Below are 21,091 nucleotides of genomic sequence, written 5' to 3'. Positions count from 1 at the left end.
ACAGACTTATTTTTATAGCACACCTAAGATATATAGGAATCATATATTTACTCAGCTATTTTAAAGGGGCTACTCTTACTCCCTGGACAGCTAAATTCTGGGTTGCTAAGTTACTGGTATTTGACATCATCTCTTCCCTGACATCTCCCCATGTTTGACAGGTTCCCATGATTCACTGGACTAGTCACCTCATTACTCATATTACTTACTTTCCCAATGACGTCTGTAAAATCATTTAAAATTCACCTCATGTACTAGCTGCAAACCCCCAGATTCCACAGGAAAATATTTGAACTGCTTCACAGGCTCTAAGTGCATTTGGAAGCACCCTGGATGGCTCACCTACATTGTTCACATAATAGTTGTTATAATTAAATTTAGCATCTTTCTTCTGGGTTAGTTTGTGTTTGAGAACACAGGGAATGATTACTGGAAGGAAAATAATGAGTAATATCTCTTATGGGCTAATTTGGTTCCATGAATACCTCACCTCACATATGCATGCTACATATTAAGTCCATTAGTGCTTTGAATTAGCTTCAGAAAAGGTAATACTGCACGTAATTTACCCAGTCAAAGGCATTTTCACCTGCTGACAAATTTACATATTTCCCAGTGTCATTAGGTAAAAGCTAGTCATCAGATTAGCAGAGGGTACAATCATTAGTTAGTTCATTTATTTGACTCCATCAACGTTAACATTATTTATAGTCTAAATTACATTTAGCAATTGTTCTCTTTCTTGGATGGAATACTATGTTACTATTTCAAGAAACTATAATTGTAAAAGTCCACACTAGAATAAGATTGATGCTTTTTGAAACATTCCAGAAGGATTTGTATTTAAGATAGCTATATAGAAAATTGTGTGCATGATTCCAATTTGAACATCATTTATACATTAATTTGACAGGACATAAAATCAATTGCCTAATTATTGGTTAAATTTCCAAAAGAAATTCTACTGAAAGGTGCTTGATTATGTTGCATAGTTATGATAATATAATCACATTTTCTTTCAGACATAATTGTCTGACCAATTTTGTTCCCTGATCCATTTTTTTCCTTGTAAGATGGGCATTTTTATTCGTTTCCCTGTCAAAATAAAAAAGTAAAGAACAAGTCCTATACATGTTTGTCCTGTATTTATTTAGTAAGTTCTTTCTATGCTAAACCTGTAAACTAAGACACAAAGGTAATAAGTAGAATTGCCACAATTTAGAATGCTATAACCATAGATCATACTGTAATCAAAGAGAGGTGCCCATGTAGGTGTTTACTAACCTGAACCATATGGCAGGAAGAAATCTGTGAGAAGATACAGTTTATCAAATCAAGTTCCCTAAATCCTAGCTAGCAAATTCAGCATCCCTCATTAACAGTGAATTACCCTTACAGATGTTTGCCTATGAAATTATCAACTATGAAAGGTATTTTGCTAGGAAATGCAATCTGTTCAGCATCACATCTAAAAGCAACGCTCTAGCTCCATTTTTGACTCTAGAAAGGATTTAATTGATAGTTTGTTGGTATTTCTAAGTAAATTCTTGCTAGGAACAAATACATCATAGTACTTCAGAACAAATAATCATTGAACATCCATTCTTAGCTAATAGTATTTAGAGCATGCTGCTCTCCTTGGCTTAACTCTTGCAGAAATGATTACTCTAGGACCCATAAAACCCTGTTAAGTTCCAAAAAGAAGTGGCTGCTGGTGCCCATATTATTACAGATGAGCAGCCTAGGAAACCCCAATATGATAGATGAATTGTAACTACAAAATGTCATCACTGGGGCCAGAGATGTTATTATTTTTCATTTCTGTTTGCTCGTGAGGGCAGCTTGACTCTAAAGAGTAAACGGTATGCTGACAGAAGCAAGTACACAAACCCAGCTGCACTGCCCAGATTGCTGCCTTTAAGTTTCTGATTAGGAAAATTCCTAATAAGTAATAATACGCTTGAAAGGGAGCAATGACATCTGAATTTATTTCAGCTCACTTCCTGGGAGAAGGTCAGTTTGGCAGAAAGGTGCTAGGGGCTGGTGAATTCCGGGTTGTTGGAGAAAATATTTGAAGTTCTTCTGGCATAACTGAATTTGTACAATTTGAGGAAACAACAGGAGCTGTTGTTAAAGCCACACCATGACGGTGTCAATGATATTGATGATATAGTGGGCCAGAGCCTGTTAAATAAGGATGGATTCAGGTAAGCTAACAGGACCAGAAGAAACGGATAGCCTGATGGTTGTCAGACACTTGGGGACCTGTGACCTGAGGCAAATTTCTTTACCTCTCTGAGTTTCACTCTTTTCCATTCTATAAAGTATGATAATATAATTAGTGAGGATGATTATAAAGATTCAAAGACATATCTGTTGAAGGATTGTGCCTGGTGAGCAGTGGACAGCATGTTACTGTTATTACTTCTCTTACTATTAGTAGTAAATTGCTATTGTCATTTTTAGTATTATTTGAGATGAGATTTGAAAATATTAAAGAATGTCAAAATGGAAGACTTAATTCCTAAGAGCTGCACAAATTATGCTGCTTTATTGGCATTCTTACAATTGTAGAAATAAGTCAGCCACTGTGCAAAGCAATTTTTTTATTATGTATTTATTTATTTGTTTATTTGTTTTTAGAGATGGGGTCTCACTATGTTTCCCAGGCTGGAGTGCAGTGGCTATTCACATGCACGATCTGATCAGCTATGACCTGCTCTGTTTCTGACCTAGGCTGGTTCACCCCTCCTTAGGCAACCTGGTGGCCTCCCACTTCCAGGAGGTCGCCATATTGATGCTGAACTTAGTGCGGACACCTGATTGGCATAGTGTACTATAGTCCTCGACTCAAGCAATCCCCCTGTGTCAGCCTCCCAAGTAGCTAGGACTACAGGCACACTAAACTGTCATCATAGGCTTGTGATAGGGTGACCAACGACTAAGCAGGAAGAGTGCAAAGATTACTAGACTTAGAAAACAATGACCAGGTTCTAGCTTATTTCTACACCACCCTTGGTGCAATTCGTTGAACCTCTTTGAACCTTGATATCTTGAAGTATAAGGGACGACCTTTCTTTCTGCGATCAAAATAAGATAATGAGGTTCATGTGCTTCGAAAAGCAGTCACCTGCTATAGGAAAATAAGGTTGTCATGTCAGGTCAATTTAACTGGTTGTAATGTGATTGCACCTGCAAGGACATGAGGTCAAGAGGAAAAGTGCTGGAAGGCCAGACAAGGTGGGCTTGAGAACATCATGAGGACCAGTAGGGCAAACCAAAGAGAAGGGGATCGCTGGTCTGGAGGGGAGCTGAGCCCATTGTCAGACAAATCATGAGAGGGGCTTTCAAAGGAAGCCAACTGGTTTGAATCTGGACAGCATTTTCAAAAAGCAGGCCACACTAAAACACAAGAGGCAAAAGTATTTCCACTGCCTGGAGGACCGAGAGGCTGAGAGTGGGGAAAGGCTGGTTTTGTTGCACTTAGTTAATCAAAGCAGTCTGTGCCAGGGTAAGATGAAGTGGGTTTGCAAGTGTTTACTTGCCAGGCTGTGAAGGGGGAAAAGGGTGATGAGAGAGGTGGGAAAGTTGGTAGAGCAAAGAAGCTCAGATTTCCATGTTGCAGATGTAAACAGCATGCACAGCTTAAAGATTCCTTCACTAGAAGTGAGCAGTGAGATGGAGGGGGAAATAATTAGCCCCTTCTTTTTAGATAAAGAGACTGAAAGCAACATAGCTAGGACATGAGGGAATCTCAGCAGTCGGATGCCGGCTCCTCCTCCTGGGCTAGTGTGCAGGCTCCTCTCATCGAGGAGGTGACCTTACTCTGGCCTCTGCTCAGTTTAGAAAGCACTGAGGGGGTCAGGGAAAGGTAAATAGAAAGAAAAAAAGGTACTTTCCCTTAAGAAGGAGGCTGATGGGGAACAAGGCAACAAACAGACTTACTGTGGAACCCACCACATGCCTCCAAGGCCCTCAAACCAACAGGAACATGAACGTGTGGTTTAAAACAGAAAGTCCAACAAGCACACTCCATTATGACATGCAATGTGGGCTAGAAAAATTTCAGAATTAGTCATAAACTTCAGAAAGCTCATTTTTGTTATAAGCATGGGAAATGAAATGTTTCTTTCTTCAATAAAGGAAAGCCCACTCATTAACATTGTTGAAAAAAAGAATTCTATACAATCTACAGCCCTTCGAGGGGAAAAAAAAAAAAAAAAAAAAAAAAAAACAGATGTTTCCCTAGATGCTCTTTCAAGAATAACAGAAGGACTTTTGTTACTTTCTCAAAGGGTGCTATCTTTTATGATCTTATTAAGGCAACATGCTCCTTTTTTTTCCATGTTTCTTTCTGTTGTTTCTCTAAGTGGCCCCCCCCAGCAGACTGGAGTCACCAGCTTCGGACAGGTGTTCGTCCTGCTCCCTCCCTTAGTCACCATGTGAACCACCTAGGCGCCAGGGCCAGGCTGCGCTTAAGCAGAGAATTTCAATTGTGTCAAATTTTACGGTGATTTTGAAATGGGTCCAGCATTCCTCTGGGCTTTAGGGGAGAAAGAGAGGAGAAGTAAAGTGACTGTGCAGGGTAGAGTAAGACATTCATTCCAACGGTTAAAGAAGATGGCCAACTAGCAAGCAAGTATTGAATGCATTTTCCCTGTGTCTTCCCAATGGGATGGATCAGGCCACTGAGTTCCCAGGGTGCAGCAACACTTAGGGACCCAGAGACAGATGACTGAGAGGTTTCTGGGCTCTTATCTTACAAAAATAGGCAGCTTAGTCCTAATCTATACAGTTTCTTTTCGGATCACAGTGATATGACTCATCACTTTAATAGTCAGTAATGATGTTCTTGGGCTAAAACAGATATATGAATATGCCCAACAGGTGAACTCTGGTGGCAGGCTCAATTAACAGTAAATAGTTTTCTGCTCTTTACTATTCCTTTGGCTGTATTATCACAGGATTTGATTCAGGCACTGGGCTTCTGATAAGGCATATGGTGGGGTGAGCCTCTGTAGGATGTTGGGGTGACTTCGGTCAGAAAGGGAAGGGGGTGCCAAATTGTAATTGGCATAGTTTCCTAGGAAAGACTACACTGATCATAATTTATCACAATAACCAGCATTTATATGCCATGTGGTAGCTTATAAGGGAGTAAGGGTAGGTCATTGTCCTCTTTTACAGACAAGGAAGGGAGATTCAGAAAGACGAAGTCATCTTTCCAAAGTCACTGAAGTGATAAATGGCAGAGCTGGGACAGCAATTCATCCCCATGGCACCTATGCTTGAGATACCATATTGCCTTATGATGTTGGTGACCAGAGAAAGTGGGAAGACACATTTGGCCGGCAGGCTTTTGCTTTTTCCTTTTGGTTTGTTTATTTTGGGAGAGGTTATAGCCACCTTTTCAACTTAGTTGTGCCTCTCTGCCATTCCCACGCATTTATTCAGTCCCATAAGCAACACTTTCCAGAATATGCCATCATTTCCAGTTCTCTCCTTGCCTCTCCCACCAGTCATCCCTCATCATAGACTCTGCATATCCGCGTACCATGAACAATGTAGTGGGAGGCAGCAGCGAGGCTGAGTGGAGATCCCAGAAAGTTGAAAGGCAAAGATTTAGGGGATGGTGATGGAACAAGGACAGTCTCCTAAAGAAGCTGGTGAATGAGAATATTTCAGATTATATATGAAACCAGCACATTGTACCCCTTGATTGCACTAATGTACATAGTTATGATTTAACAATAAAAAAATGTAAAAATAAAAAAAAAGAAGCTGGTGAGTCTCTGTGTGATAAGGATGGAGGTATGAGGCAGAAGCTGAGTGATCCTAGAAGACTAGCTCAGTGAGAAGATGGAGAGACAACAGGTAAGGAACGAGACAGTTGGGATGAGCAGAAGGATAAGGAAACTCCCCAGGATGGTATTCCTTGAAATGGAACAGTAATTACTTCAAACAGCTTAAGCAGATGGATTACTTCATTATTAAAAGGCACAGAAATAAAGGTTTCGACTCACCCGCAAGATTTCTTCAACACAGCTTGGATCACTGGGAAGGCTCACCTAAAACAAAATAAACAGCAAAATTATATATATATATATATATTAAGCACAATCTAGTTATTCTCAGAGAAGCTTACTGTGTAATAGTTTACTCTGTAGGACAAATTGTAGAGAGAAAATTGAGCTACCGATATTATTTTTTCTATTAACTACGAAGTGGTAAAATATCTACAAATGACTTATTTTGTTTTACTTTAATGAAGCAGTAAGACCACAGTGCAAGGTGCAGAAAAAAATTCTTTGTTCTGTCACTGATTTGCCGTGAGACACTGAGCCATGGCCCTTCCCCCGGGCTTCTCTTTACTCTTCTATACAAAGTGGGAGCTCGACCTTGTGACCTTCAAGGCCTCTTCAACCCTCTGACATAGTTCAGTATATTAGTCATTAAACAGATGAGGCCTATATAAACCACTTCTGTGATTAAATCAAACTCTTTTTGAAGTTGAGTGCCCAACCAAATGCCTGCAATTCTTACCGAAATGCTAAGGGTAGACATCTGTGTAAATTGCAAGCTTGCCCAGACACTTAGAGAGAATCTCAGGAATACAGCAAGTGAATCTCATAAGGCATCTTTCCCAGTGTGTCACTTTCTGAATCAGTCACAATTCAAGCCATTGGCAGAAACATGTTGAGGACTTTCTCTATGTCAGGCACACAGCCCTTTCCTCTGGAGTCAGTTCCAGAGTCAGTGAAAGCTGGAAGCTAAATACCAAAATAAGATGTCAGCTTCCGGGTAGTGCGTGATGAGGAACTTGGGAGTGGGACAACTGTCTAAATGTCTGCTGATCACCACATCACCTGTGCAGGTTAAGGGCATCCCTCAGACACCTTAGCCCTCTCCAGAATTACAATATGATCACTTCTGCTTCCCTCCTGTTGTGGTAGGGAGAACAGAGGGTCTCTTTCATTCACCGCCTTGATAGATGACAGACCACCCCCATAGCATCTACACACCCCAGGTCCCTCGCAAGGGCAATTAGTTACTCTCTGATAGATTGCAGTATAAACTAACTTTATTTAAGGGAATGGGAAACAGATTATGGAACTTTTTAAAAAAAAAAAGTTTAAATATATGGTAAATCTTGGGGAGGCACCTGTGGCTCAAAGGAGTAGGGTGCCGGCCCCATATGCCAGAGGTGGTGGGTTGAAATATACACTGGTTGAAATTAATGAATGTACAGTAGTGACTTTAACGCTGATGAAAGATTTACCTTCTTTTTTTTTTTTTTTTTGCAGTTTTTGGCCGGGGCTGGGTTATAGTTATGCTTTTACTGTGTGATTCTTCACATCCACCTTCCCTTCAAGACTGTAAACTCCATGAGTGAGGGTCCCTTCTCTGAGAAGCATAAAATCCCAAGTAGGAGAGGCAGGCTGAGATGAGGGACTAGCAATCCTGGGGTGCCCAGCAAAGTCCTAGTTATACCTGTCCTTGTGTAACCATTGATAGCATTTCCTTTCGCCTTCAAAAATGTCCCAGTCTGGATGAGAAATTATATAGTCATCTTCCCAATGCCAAATGATATTCTAGTACTAGGTAGAAGAAAGAGAGAAGAAAAAGCTTCAAAAGTTGGCTGGGCATACATTATAAAACACTTGAAATACAGATAGAGAGCCACAGGGGATTTGGCCTGGCACAGTTCATTCATTCATTCATTCATTCAATGAATATTTCTTGAGGGCCAAGGACTGTGCCACCAGGTTGGTGCTAGGCAGAGGTACGATGGGAAGCAAAGACAGACACAGTTTCCTCACTCATGGAGTTTGCAGTCTTGAAGGGAAGGTGGATGTGAAGAATCACACAGTAAAAGCATAACTATAAACTGTGCTTAACTACTACAAAGGAGACCATCCCGCTGACACTCATTCTGCAAAATAAAAGGTTCTGTGTCCATATAAATGTGGGAAGTGCTGTAATCCACACTCCCCCCCTTAGAGATCCATGATGCAAGCCAAGGCTGTGAGACATCGGTCTTAATTATTTTACTGCAGCACATCCCCAGATTCCTTTACCCTCAAATCCTTGGGTTTTTAGTTTTAGTTAGTTATTGGCTTTGCTTTTCAATTGACAACTATTGCTAATACGCTGGTAGATGCTGCTTTAACATGTTCCATGATTATAGGACTCAACTGGTAATTCTTACCCACAAATAATATCTCATTCCATTACCCAATGCTCCAGCAACTGTATTTTGCAAGACAATTCTTGAACTTCCTGAGCAATACCTTCCCCAAATATAAAGATCAAAAGGATTGTAACAAAGGCTTCACTTTTCAATGTGATTATTGCATTGCATTAGTGTGGGCTGCCTAAGCTAAACATGATGGCCTAGTCTCATGAAAAAGTCTTTGTTCTCCTTTCTCCGCACAAACACATCAGTGCTAATTTCTGTATAGACAAAAAATATCAGTGATACTCAGACATAGCAAGAACCCTTGCCTACAAATCAAAAGAGGTGACCTATCACTTTTAAAAACAGGACTTAATAACTTTGCCAACTTTACCCCTCTGAGTTCTGGTCTTCCCAACTGTAAAATTAAAATAAAATAAAATAAAATTAGCCTTGTCCCTTTCAAGTTACAGGGTTTCTGTGAGCATCCAATGGAATAAGTGCTGTGAATGTGCTTTGTGAGCTGCAAAGCCCACGCGATGAGTCAGGTTATTAACCTTGCCCTGTTGTTCTCCTTACTTCTATCATTAAGTCCAGTCTCCTTGTCTTTTCAAACTAAGATCTGATTCACTCTTGCCAACTGCAAATACCATCTCTTACCTCAAATTAGAAATAGCCATTTCTTTATGGAGGAAATGCTGTCAAAATAGAAAGGCTCATGGACTCTGGGGCTTTACAGCAAATCTAATAATGACTATAGGGGTCCGTAGCACTCAGGACTGAGAAGAACTTTACAGACACGAGCAGTCAAATAAGTATGTATCCACACCCAGTGTTTAGATATTTTTCTTTTTGAGAAAATTCTGGAATCCAACATTCTCATGAAGTCACTAGTCCCACAAATCCATCTAGCCCTGCCCCACAGCTGCTTTCACCCAAAGACAACTACATTTGAGCTACAAGTGCTTTTTAATGAACCAGCAAACATTTCTGTGCCTAGATAAGTGCAAGGCATGGGGGTTGGTATTACAAATCACTAGAGACTCAGCCTCTTTCTCTCAGAGTTAAATGTCTAGATGGGACAGCAAAACAAACAATTAGGGACCCACTGGGACATACATTGTAAGGTAGGCTTAACAAGGGTAATAGGATCGCATTCATTCCGCGGCTGTCCGCCCATTCATCAGTTCTCCCATTTATTTCTTTAGACAACAACTCCTGATTGAGCTCACACTGTGCTCAGGATGGTGCCAAAGGGCAGGATTTAAAGACACTGAAGACAGCATCATTTCTGCCTTCAAGACGCCACACAAACTGGGGAGACAACATTGACAGGGGAAAGCAGACAATACCACACAGGAGGTCTGATTTAAGTGCCAGGAAAAGGGTACCTACCGGGTCCACAGACAGAGCCATGTCTGACAGAAGCTCCCAGCCGCCGAGGTCCCCACTGTAGTCCTCACTCCATATGGGAGTGAGAGGCCAAGGATTTGACATGGCTGAGCAGTGCTGGGGCCTCCTGAGGCCACTTCAGTCTCTGTGCCCCTTGTGGAGCCGCGCCCGGGTCACTCTGCACACTGGAAGGGAGCTGTGCTAAAGCTGGGGCTCAGCCCTGGATTCTGTCCTTTTGCACTCTCTTTTGCTCTTACACACACACCCACAAACACCTCCCCTAGCAATCCTGGAGGACTCACTCGGACAGGTGTGAAAGAAAGAGTGAGGAAGAAAACTAGTGGTGGCCCTGGGATTAGAACTGCTGCCTGTCAAGTCGCCAAGCTGCTGCTTAATTCCGGAGCCACCTTCTCCTCTCTTTAAATCCACTCTTGAGTATTCAGATAGTCCACAAAGCGCAAGTTAGCCACTCAGAGCGGCAGCGTCCTTTCGCATTCCCCCTCTGCACCCCCTCCTCTTGGAGCAGAAAGCAAGCTGCACGGCTCAGGCTCACAGGGGAAGTTGTGCTCTCACTCCTGGCCCCGGACGACCCTCTTGTGCTGGGCACGGACATGGTCCTCTGAGGGCCAGGAAAGGGAGAAGCACATTGGGCAGGTGGTGAGTTGCCTGGGAGCCCTCACAAGTGTCTACTCTCTCTCCATCTGACGATTCAGGCTGCCACCCCATGTAGCCACAGAGGCACCATGCACAGATCATCTGCCTGGTGATAAATACATATCTTAGGAAATAACAGGATGCCGCTAAATCATCAAATATTCTATTAACTGCAGCAACAATAAATGAATTACATAGGATGTTTTAATCATTCTGGAATTAATCAGTTTAGAGCATACTTCCTGGCGATTAGGGTAATACAAGATGTTAAAAATACCCTGATTGTGGCATTGAGAGACACTAGCAGCAGCCAGCACTAATAGAAATCATGGAGATTAATTTAAAACATTAAAAGAATAAGGATCAACACATGGTTGACCTAGAGAAGTTAAATACACGCCTGAGTACATTACTATTAAGGGACTGTAAGTGAAAGAAAGTCATTTTTTTCTAACATCATCCTAAAGTTAGCCCCAAATACCTGACACTCAAAGTCCACTAATATAGGCATATTCATAGTCTACCTTGATGAAGACTTCTCAAAGTAAAACTTAAAAATAGTGAGTTTAATTACAAATTAAATAACTGAGCCCAGTTAACTAATACCCACAACTGGCATCGATGGTAGTTTCCAAACTACTTAGGTTTGTGTTTTATTTAACAAATTGCCACACTTATCCCCATGATTGATTTATGGGACACAGAGTTCCCTTGACACAGCATTACTAATAAAATGAAAGCTCAGGTTATAAAATTGTACTATCAAATGAGTTTTTAGTTCTTTTAAAAATTTTAATCCCCATCATTGGTCATTTGTGAAAAACAGATAAGAGCGACTTGCAAGGTTCCTATTTGTGTGCAGTTTGAAATCCCTTCTCTCCCCATCCAGGGAGTTCCAGTTTTCCAAAATGAATCTGGAGGACTACAAACGCAGTGTACACCGGGATCCGTCTGCCTCTTGATTCCTGCCTCACCTTCGCCTGTCCCTATTCTAGTTTGTATTCATGAGTCTCCGATTAAATGAGAACAGTTAATATTACATTAGCTGTAGACAGAAGTCCTCAGGTAATATAACTTTAATCAAAACAGAAACAATTTCACAACAGTGACATGGTACAGCTCATCTGCCAATTTCATTTTAATATGGCAAAAGTCCTGGGTGTCCAAAGAGTTGCTGTTTACTTTAAAATACTATTTCTGATAAGTTTTAAGAAAGTCTCCTGGCCAACATAATTTATGCAAAATAAGTGAAAATGCACCATCCTGTCTAAGAAAGAAAAGAACAAGTATGGAAAACGATCCTTTGTGTAGAATCACACATGAACATAAAACTAAAGACAAAGAAGTAGCGATGAATTTTGATTTATTTGAGCAAATAAATGTGATAATTTGCTATATTTGCTGGGGGCTCCAATAGGCAGTGAAAGAGCATATGGCCTTTGAAGAGCAACAAACTTGGATTTTAATCCGAGATCTGAAACTTACCTAGCTTTGTGACCTTGAGTCAGCCGCTTAGATGTCTCTAAGCCTCTGTATCCCTATCTATGTAACAGAAATAAAAAATAGGCCCACTTCTCAGATTTTTGTGAGGTCGAAATGAAGTGACATATATAAGATCAACTTAGCCTAGTAGTGGATCCATGTTAAGTGACCGTCAGTACCTTCTGTTCTTAGTTCCCCCCTCAGAAAACATCAGTGCCTTGAGGCTTGGGACCTCTGAGGAGACAGTTTGGTCACCTTGCAAACTAGCCCCCATGACATCTTATGAATGTTGCTAATTACAAAACCCTATTCAGGGGCCCAGCATATGGGAGCCTCAGGCTGCTGCTCCATCTGCTGGCTTTTACTAAAGGTGACAAAGAAGGCTGGAGATGGAATGTGAGAGGGTATGGGAGGGGGAGTTGAGGGAGGGAGGGAGGGTAGGCGACATGCTTCATTATGAGGACATCTCTCCACTGATTACATTAGGTATGGGCAACAGTGGAATGTGTATGCCAAAAGGCCCGCCATCAGCTGAGAGGACCTAATGGCAGATGGAATTTCAAGTGGAGGGTACTTAATTCAGTGGGCTCTGAATAGCCATTAGCTCACTGTTCATTTATTTGGTCTAATGACTAATTTCTATAGAAAAGTGAACTATAAGGGGCAGGTGAGAGTATGTTACAGTCTTAAAGTAAAACGAGGTACACATCTAGAAATATTACTGCAAAAAACCAACACCCTATCTGGAAGGAAGAGCCTTGCCACCTGTCCATATCCCCTGAGGATGCCCTGCCTCAGGTCACCTGGGCTGGGCAATGAGGCCCTTCTGCCCACACTCATGCTCCAGCTGTGCACCATCTTCTGGCCAGGTTCCTGCGGCCAGACCTCCTACTTACTTATTCTTTTGGCTTCTCATCTAGATTCTTTCATTCTGGGCTCAGACTCGAGCTGTCTCCTCCTCCTTCTCTCTGCCAGCCTCCCAGCCTCTGCCCCCATTTGCTTGCCCCTTCTTGACCTCTGTCCGTGCTTGCTGCCAGCCTGACAACCCACAGACCCTCTGGTCATGGTCCCTTCCTTTGAAATTCCTAGGTATTCATCCATCTCCTCAGGGCCTGCAGGGTACCCACTTCTGTCTTGTCTAAGTATCAGCCCTGCAACCAAGCACCATTTAGGATTAAAATATAGTTTCCACTAAATCCTTAGTTACTCCACTTCCATTAATGTTAACAGCTCTCTTCCACACAGGCTCGCAGTCCGTCCCAGTAAAAGAAGAGACTGCAAAACGAGAGGTGTACAAACAGAAGTGGACTAATAAATGATCTAAATATATAAAACATATAAAGCAGGAAGGAAGTCTGCCTTTGAATTCTGTCAATTAAAAAGTAAATATAGAAGTTTTAAGAGTTTTCATATGCTCCTGACCTCTCTAATGATCACAGAACACTCTCCTAGCATAAAGTAACTAAATGACCGCTAAGCAGCGATCTCACTTTCTGATAACATATCTTATAAGGAAGTGAAAAGAACCTGACAGTCTGGAAACGGTAGTTCCATATCCGAGCTCTACCACACTAATTAGCTGTGTGATTTGAGACAATTCACTTCCTTACTCTCCAGCCTCCAGCCTGCACAGCCTGGACAGAGAATGCATAGGATATGATACAAGTCCCTCATGTTTTGTATTTCACATATCAGTATAAAAATAATAGGGGATACATATAAGATTTCCACCTTTGTGTTTTGTCAATAAAAAAATTACAAAACCAAACCAAATACTATCGCTGTTACTCTCATAAAAGAAAGAATATTGTAAAATCCATGAGGTAATAAGGGTATAATCTCAGAATAAGGGGGAGTTTTTTAAAAATACAGGACAGTTAAAAAGTATGTATAGGATAGTTAACAAGCTCATGCTAACATCTAACGTGTATATGCATGTGTGTGCATACACACAAACACACGTGCATGTATTTCCTATTTGGCTTCAGATAAACCACCTTTCATCTTGGGCTGGTCACCAGGTGAGATCATCTTGCAGGTGTCTTTTGGATTCCATGATTTCATTTACTCTCTATTTTATTCTATCCTATGTTGTCTATTTTACTACATGTAGTAGTCTGTTTTCAATGTTCAGTTCTCCATCTGTGGTGCATGGATTATTTCCAATGTGAATTATTAATGCAAATTTTCAAGTCCCAAGTACACTCTCTTCCCCTGCCTGTGGTTTTTAAATACATAAGAAATACCAAATAATTTTTATGCTAACCAATACAAACATACTTAAAAAGGCAAACTTTAGGTAATAAGTCATATATGACACGTAGTATATAAGTACTATATACCTTATCTATAAAATTGAGTCATCCTAAAACGAAAATCAACCAAAAGATCACTTACAATCTCTTTTGCTTGGAGGACACATTCCATATAACATGCCATATTATCTATCACATGATGTGCATCCCAAACCCAAACATGAATTCTTAAGGGTGGATATGAAGGCAGGAGAAAAATAGGCAAGCATGGGTTCCTAGAAGCTTTGGCCGGGGGGGAGTGCTTCAAGGAGAAAGTAGCCATTCATTAAGATATAGACACAGAATTCGCCATTGGCCTTGGCAATATCTAAGTCATCAGCAACCACCTTGGTCAGAGCTGTTACAGCAGCATAGTGGAGATGTAACCTCAGTTGTGTATTGAGGAGTTAGTGTGAGGAGCAGAAATGGAGAGAGTAAATAAACATATTGTCAAAGGGAGTAGAGGAATGGGATGTTAGGAAGTAGGGGTGCAAAGTCAAGGTTTTTGTTTGGTTTGGTTTTGTTTTTTTAAGAGGGATGATATTATGGCATATTTATGTACTGGTGAGCAGAATGCAGTGGAGAGGGGAAAAGTATTGCAGAAGAGAAAATAGATGATTGTAAAAGCAAAGTCCTTGAGAAGGAGAGAGGGAGTCAGGACATAGCTGGAGAGGCTGGCCTGACATAGGAGCACAGACACTTGTGGATACTTTTCCATTGTAACAGGTGCCTAGGTACATAAACAGCCGGGTTGGAGGAATTAAAGATGAGAGGATGAGATGGTACTTGTCTGATTGTGTCTATTTTTCTCTATGAAGTACAAGCTCATCAGCTAAGAGTGGGGTGTGAGTATCTGAAATGGGAGGGGAAAGTAAAAGTTGGAATAATTGTCTTGGAGATCAGGAACATGGAATTGTGGTTTGCTAGGGAAATAGAACACAGCTATCTGTTATGTTGAAGGGAGAGTGAGAACGAGGATAATGTGTAACACAGACCTAGGCTCTGTGTATACTCAGGGGATAGAGATAAAGGCAGAAGGAGGCGGAGGCAAAGAAAGGAGATGAAGGCCAAGTAGCTCTGATGATTTAGCCATTAGGCTCTGGTTTCCCAACACTGATTAATTAACCACAGTTCACAGTCCTCCAACTGCTCTAATCTATAAGAAGCTTCATTCTCAATGGAATAAGCAGAGAGCCCAGAGGTAGGAACAATGACTTGGTGGGATCCCACACCGGGTGGCTGGGTGGCTCCTGTCATAGTATCCAGAAGGCCTGATGAAATGAAGGCCAGGGCCAAATATGGTCCCAAAGCTTAAGAATCTCTTCTGGGACTAACTGAATTCAGCTCCGTGTCTAGAGGAGCACAGAGAACTCGATTAACCCTTATTCCTCTGAGAGAAATCATTCCTACACAAGACTAGAGGGAGTTTCTGAAGTGCTTTAAGGAGAACTATTTTGAATCCTGTGGGTATTTTGTGTTTAAGCAAGCATCTTACACATTTAATATGTGATTGTTGTCATAAAACATTTTAAAAGACGATCATCTTTTATAATGTCGGATTGACAAGATTTTCAAAGCATTTATGGTATTTAAAGATACAAGGACTTTCTCATTGGAAACAAAAATGAGGCTGCAATTCAAGTTTTCCTGCTAGCTTCTGAAGACGTTGCCATGGGCATATTATGGGGTCTTAAATTAAATACTATAACCCCATTTACAAAAGAAAGCTTTTAAATATGTATCTTTGGCTCTTAGGTTTTGAAAAGGTCTTTCCTTGACATTCACAATCCCTCACCCTGAAGAAACTACTACAGTCTCTTGAACATATAGCTAATGATTTTAATGTCTGTTTTAAAATGAGAAACCCAGATTTCGGTTTGATTTTGAGCTACATTTCCCTTAAAGCAATGTAAATGGAATAGACTTTATAAATTGTCTCCACACATGCCCTCAATAAAAATGTGACACCAGAATACTCTTGATAGAAAGTGGCTCCACTTTCAGACTAACCTCTAATGAACTTGGCGCCTTATTGACTCTCTAAACCCTGCACTTAGGATTGTCTTAATTGCCAGTGGATGACACTGCGATTCCACAGAAACAGGGTTACAATTGCTCTTCTTTGACAGTGATGCTCCTCAAGAACAAGCCATGCGCATGGGAACCGAATCCTTACCGGCTCCCCTATTATTTATAACTCTAATTAAAACACTTTTATCTATTAATGCCAAGTGACACTGCTAAATATATTCAGGGAAGTTCACATTTTTTCTCTACTTCTGAAATCTCTTAGATCTGCGCCCACTTACATGTGGTTTAACTGCTCACTAAAATGAAACGATAGCTAAGAATAACTCACTTTCATTAGATTTATAAATCTCATTAATTAATTCTACATCTCCAATGGTGTAGAGACCAAACTCAAATGCAAGATCTAATTAAAGGAAAGTAAAAAAAACGTTAAGAAATAACACTGAGATTGAAACACAGAAGTAACTGTTTAGCCTCAAATTAATGAGGCGCTATGCTAAACAAGCATGTCCATTAATCCCTAATGAGGATTTTAAACACATTGAAACTTTCTAATACAAAATGTTTGCCTTCCTTCTATCCAATAACAAATAAGCCAATAATTTTCTGGCTCTAAATGACACTATTAACTGTCATGGCATGTTTTATTTGACAAACCCTCCATTCAAATACTGTAAAACCAATTAATTTGCCTACTGTGAAATGTGTTTCTTGATAGCTTTTATGTGATTTTTTTTTCTTCTCAAAGAAATGTAAATAGGAGGTCAATGCAGGTGCCTGATTTTGCTTAAAAAAATATGCCATAGTAGCTATGGGTTGTCAGCTCAGTTTGTATTCAAATGAATTGAAAGACAACCTTCTTTTTGATATCATCAATCTCAGACTGGTTTCCTGATAAGTAAACTATGTCAGAGTAAATCTTGATTCTCATGGAGATGGTCACATATCTGAGAAGGGAGAATGGGTACAATTCTCGCTTTGTCCATTTAGAAATAATGGTTCTCAACTCTGGCACTTACCTATCTTGCTTTCTTAAGCAACCTGGCTTTGTTACTTATGTCCTGGTACATCCAGCCTTCCCCAAAATATACTTGCATGTGTGTCCTGGAAACTGCTCTCTAAAACTAGAATCTATCCCTAATGCTTTTATTTGAAAACACCATAATTTGTTACACTTTTTTTTTTTTTTTGCAGAAAAATCAATAAAACAAACACAAGAAGTTCCTGTCTCTTAAACTCCCCCTGGGCCTTGCTTAGTATCTCCGGTTAGCTAGCAACATGGTCCCGAGGCCCCATTTGTCCAGCATTTATGGGAGACTTTTGAAACTCCCAGCTCATGGAAGGGCATGGCGCTTTCCCAGAAAAACACTCTACGAAAAACACAGATCCTTAACACAGTGTGTGTCATAAAGAAAGGGTCTGTGACATTAAGTGTGGGCCGGCTCTGTGGAGTGTCTCAATCACATTGCATTACACATTGAAACCAAAGAAAGAGTGATGCGTGGTGTACCAGGGCTTATGAAAGTTAACGGTTTATGCCAATTAATGTGGACAGCATAGGCACAGCACCAAAGACATAGCCTGACTCACATCTGTAGGAAAACGCAGTATTGATTATTTCTGAGCTGTGAAAATACGCAAAATAAACAGGCAGCTAGCAGGTGTTTATAATTTTAGATACAAACACAACAGATTACTGATAAAGCAAACTCTTAATGAAATAACCAAACTTATTCTTGATAAGAAACAATGTGTCAAAAATACTTTCAAAATTAGGATTTGGAGAAATTGCTCATTTTAAAGAAATAATCTGAAATGAACACTATACATTAAATCTCCATTATGCACTGAGCTAAACACCATGGGAAATTCAGTAGATGATAAATGGTAGGTTTCCATGGGAGTCTAGGGCTTGAAGGTTTGTCCTTTCAAAATCTTATGCGGAAATTTAATTGTCACCGTAACAGGAGTAAGAGGTGACACTGTTAAGAGGTGATTAGGCCATGCAGGCTCATGAATGGATTAATGCCATTATCACAGGAGTGGGCTCCTGATTAAAACAAAGTAACAACTTCAGCCTGCTTTTGCTTCTCTCTCTCTTTCCCCTTGCCCTTTTTCTTTGTCCTTCCTCCATGCGATACTTTCTGCCACGTTATGATGCAAAAAGAACCTTGATCGTGGAGTTCTCACCTTCCAAAACTGTGAGCCAATACATTTCTGTTCTTTATTAATTACACAGTTTCAATTATTCTGTTATAGCAACACAAAATGAACTAAGATAAGGAATATAAAAGATGTACCAAAAGTCACCCCTGAAGTCACCCAACATAGGGAAACGGGAAATTATAGCTAAATGTACCTTTATTTACAAAAGATTCGTTACAAATTTTTCAAAGTGGTGGCCAACACATCAAGGATATTTTGTTAATAGTCTGTAAAATTTTGTAATGAAAATTGTGTAAATAAAGGTACCTTTAGCTACAATTTTCCATTTCCCCTATGTAAAGTGACCTTTAGTGGCAATTTTTGGGACACCTTGTATGTGTGGCCATTACAAAAATTTAGAAATACACAAAATTTAAGAAATATAAAATCTACGTCGATGAAAACAAATGAAGCCCCCACCCCCTAGCAACATCAATACACCAAGCAAGTTGAGATTTGCACAAGTGAATCAGAAAATTTACTGGTAACTATATTACTTGGAAGTGAAACAATAGATAAACAATAACACAGTTTATCTCAAAACTTTTGTAGTAACTCACATATAATGTGCATGAGTAGATAAGACATATACACCTAAAACGAGTAATGACAGTGCAAGTTAGGATGTATGTTCTGATCCCTGAATCCTGCACATGGGCAGAAGAATTTTTCTTTGAGTGAGTAAATATAGAAATTTTCATGGACAAGTATAGAAATTTCCAGAATATCCAGTTATGGGGAAAATGAATTGAAATCAGGACTATACTAGAAACCTCAGATTGTGCGGTGATCCTATTTTAGAAGCCAGCTACATGGCTCTGACAATAACTATTACAGGAAATCACAAAAGAGAAAAATGTCCATGGACCCAGGATGCTCAAAGTAGTGAGATATGACCTTAACTTGAAAAAGAGAAAAAAATTCAGATAGGCAGTGACTAGGGCATTTTAAAAAGACAAAATATAGTTTCCTGAAAGCACTTAGTTCTGGCATAGTCAAATGTAATTGGCTAAGAATAGAAAATGTGATAGATTAATGTGACAAAAGAGTTTCTCTGAGCATGCTAGACATCACTATATAACACTCTGTCCCTACCCTCAGGATTCCCTGAGTATTTCATGAGATCTTAGTTAACTTTCCTGAACTAACTGTCTTGAAGAAGTGCTTTTGGTTCACCAACAAACTGTAAGACTTTGGCAAGCCATCATTTCCTCAGATGTAAAACAAAGGGATTGGCCTAGAGTCCAGCTTCCAAGGTGACTCCTGCCTGTTAAAAGAAATATATCAATCTGTGGTACAAAGCAGATTCATTTCAAAGCTTCAACTTGTGTTAGATGATCTCTAATTAGTAGAAGTCTCCAATCTAAAATTCAAAGCTGCACCTTTCATAGGTACAAAGCCTGCATGATCTGCAAAAGTAAAAATGTCAACCCATCCCAGCAAGCAATGAAAACAGACAGACAATATGCTTTAGAATTTCAGTGGAAGCATTAAAATGTGAACAGTTCAATTGTTAATATCAGGGAGACCACAATGACAATTAGATGTCATTTTCCAAAATAACATGTTGGCCCCAAAGCTAAAGCGACTCAATCATGAGAGAGCTTCTCATTGAATAAGAGGTTATTGCTGTGTGGTAGTGAAAATATACTCTATACTTGGCTAAGTCAATAAACTTGAAGCTGAAACATGTAGAAATGGCTCTATTTGAAAAGATTATTTTGAAAAAAAAAAACCACGATTGTTCCTAAATCTTCCATTTTATTCAAGATTTGGGAATGTACTGAGACCACCAGACATCAAGTGTGCTAGCGACCTTTTCAACTGTCAGACCAGACAGATTTTTATCTTATGCAAATCAGCCGAAAGCCTCAAAGGTGCAGTGCCAGAGTATGTGAATCCATTCCACTAGACAGTCATTGAAATTATAATTCAAAGTTCAACTTACTTTCGCATTTTCTCCTGCACTACTTTTGGCAGCCCAGGGCAGAAAGTCGAAACCTGGTTTCCAATGGAGACCACTTCTAGTGGTTTCTAAATGTTGGCAGCAAGAATTCCTTCTTGTCAAAGTGATCAGCAGATACTAGATTTCATTAATTTACTTTCAATGACTGCTGCTCACTCTTAGGAAGCCTTTCTTTACCTAAGGATGTTGACCTGTTGTTGGACCCCATCAAAAACAGACAGGAAAAGACACTGATATATTAGGAGATTGGGAAATTCCCCCCAGTGGCCTTCACAGACTCTACAACTTCCATTTATTCTCACTGATGCCACGAGCACAAAAAAACAAGATTTGTAGCCAAGACATATAGTTGGAATCTATAAAAGCACTCAACTTAAGATAAATAAACTCACCAATATATGGTATACTATAAAGTGTTATTTGAAGATCCTTAGACTCTTTTAAGGTCTTTCCTCATGCAAAAGGGTTATCATAAAGAGAAAGGACCCTTTACATCTAAAATAACTTACCAATTTAAATGGTGCAATTAGTAATACTTAGCATTCATTTAGTTGGGTATTAAGAAATCTCTGGGCTGAGGGCATTCTGTAAATAAAAATTTATTATGATCATGCTAATATTGAAATTATCTAGCCTGGCACTTAAGTATACTTATAAAATACGCTTCATTACCTTTTAAATGTTTTGCCTTTGTTTTACAATCTGTGCTCAAAAGGAAAGCATGGCACCTTATCAGGATGCCACAAAGTTTTAGGGCAGCATCTAACATCTATTATGTAATGTTAAGCTCTCCAATTAGCATTTTCAAGATTCTCAGTTTGTGTTCATTACAAATGATAATCTAACTCCAGGAGATATCTCCTAAAACCTCAAAGTGAAGATCTTAACCCT

At 39.9% G+C, this 21,091-nt stretch overlaps 1 protein-coding gene across 1 annotated transcript in view; it reads right to left on the bottom strand.

Moving 5' to 3' along the window:
- The window catches only part of AFF2 (ALF transcription elongation factor 2), a 485,141-nt gene that overhangs the window by 187,307 nt on the left and 276,743 nt on the right, over positions 1-21,091 (bottom strand). The window contains exon 4 of the mRNA XM_053580856.1: positions 6,024-6,068. Coding sequence (XP_053436831.1) covers positions 6,024-6,068 — 45 coding nt within the window. The remainder of the gene's footprint in view (positions 1-6,023; positions 6,069-21,091) is intronic.

This window comes from Nycticebus coucang, chromosome X (genome assembly GCF_027406575.1).
Source record: "Nycticebus coucang isolate mNycCou1 chromosome X, mNycCou1.pri, whole genome shotgun sequence".
Classification (NCBI taxonomy): Eukaryota; Metazoa; Chordata; class Mammalia; order Primates; family Lorisidae; genus Nycticebus; species Nycticebus coucang.
This window is presented reverse-complemented; position numbering and strand designations above follow the sequence as displayed.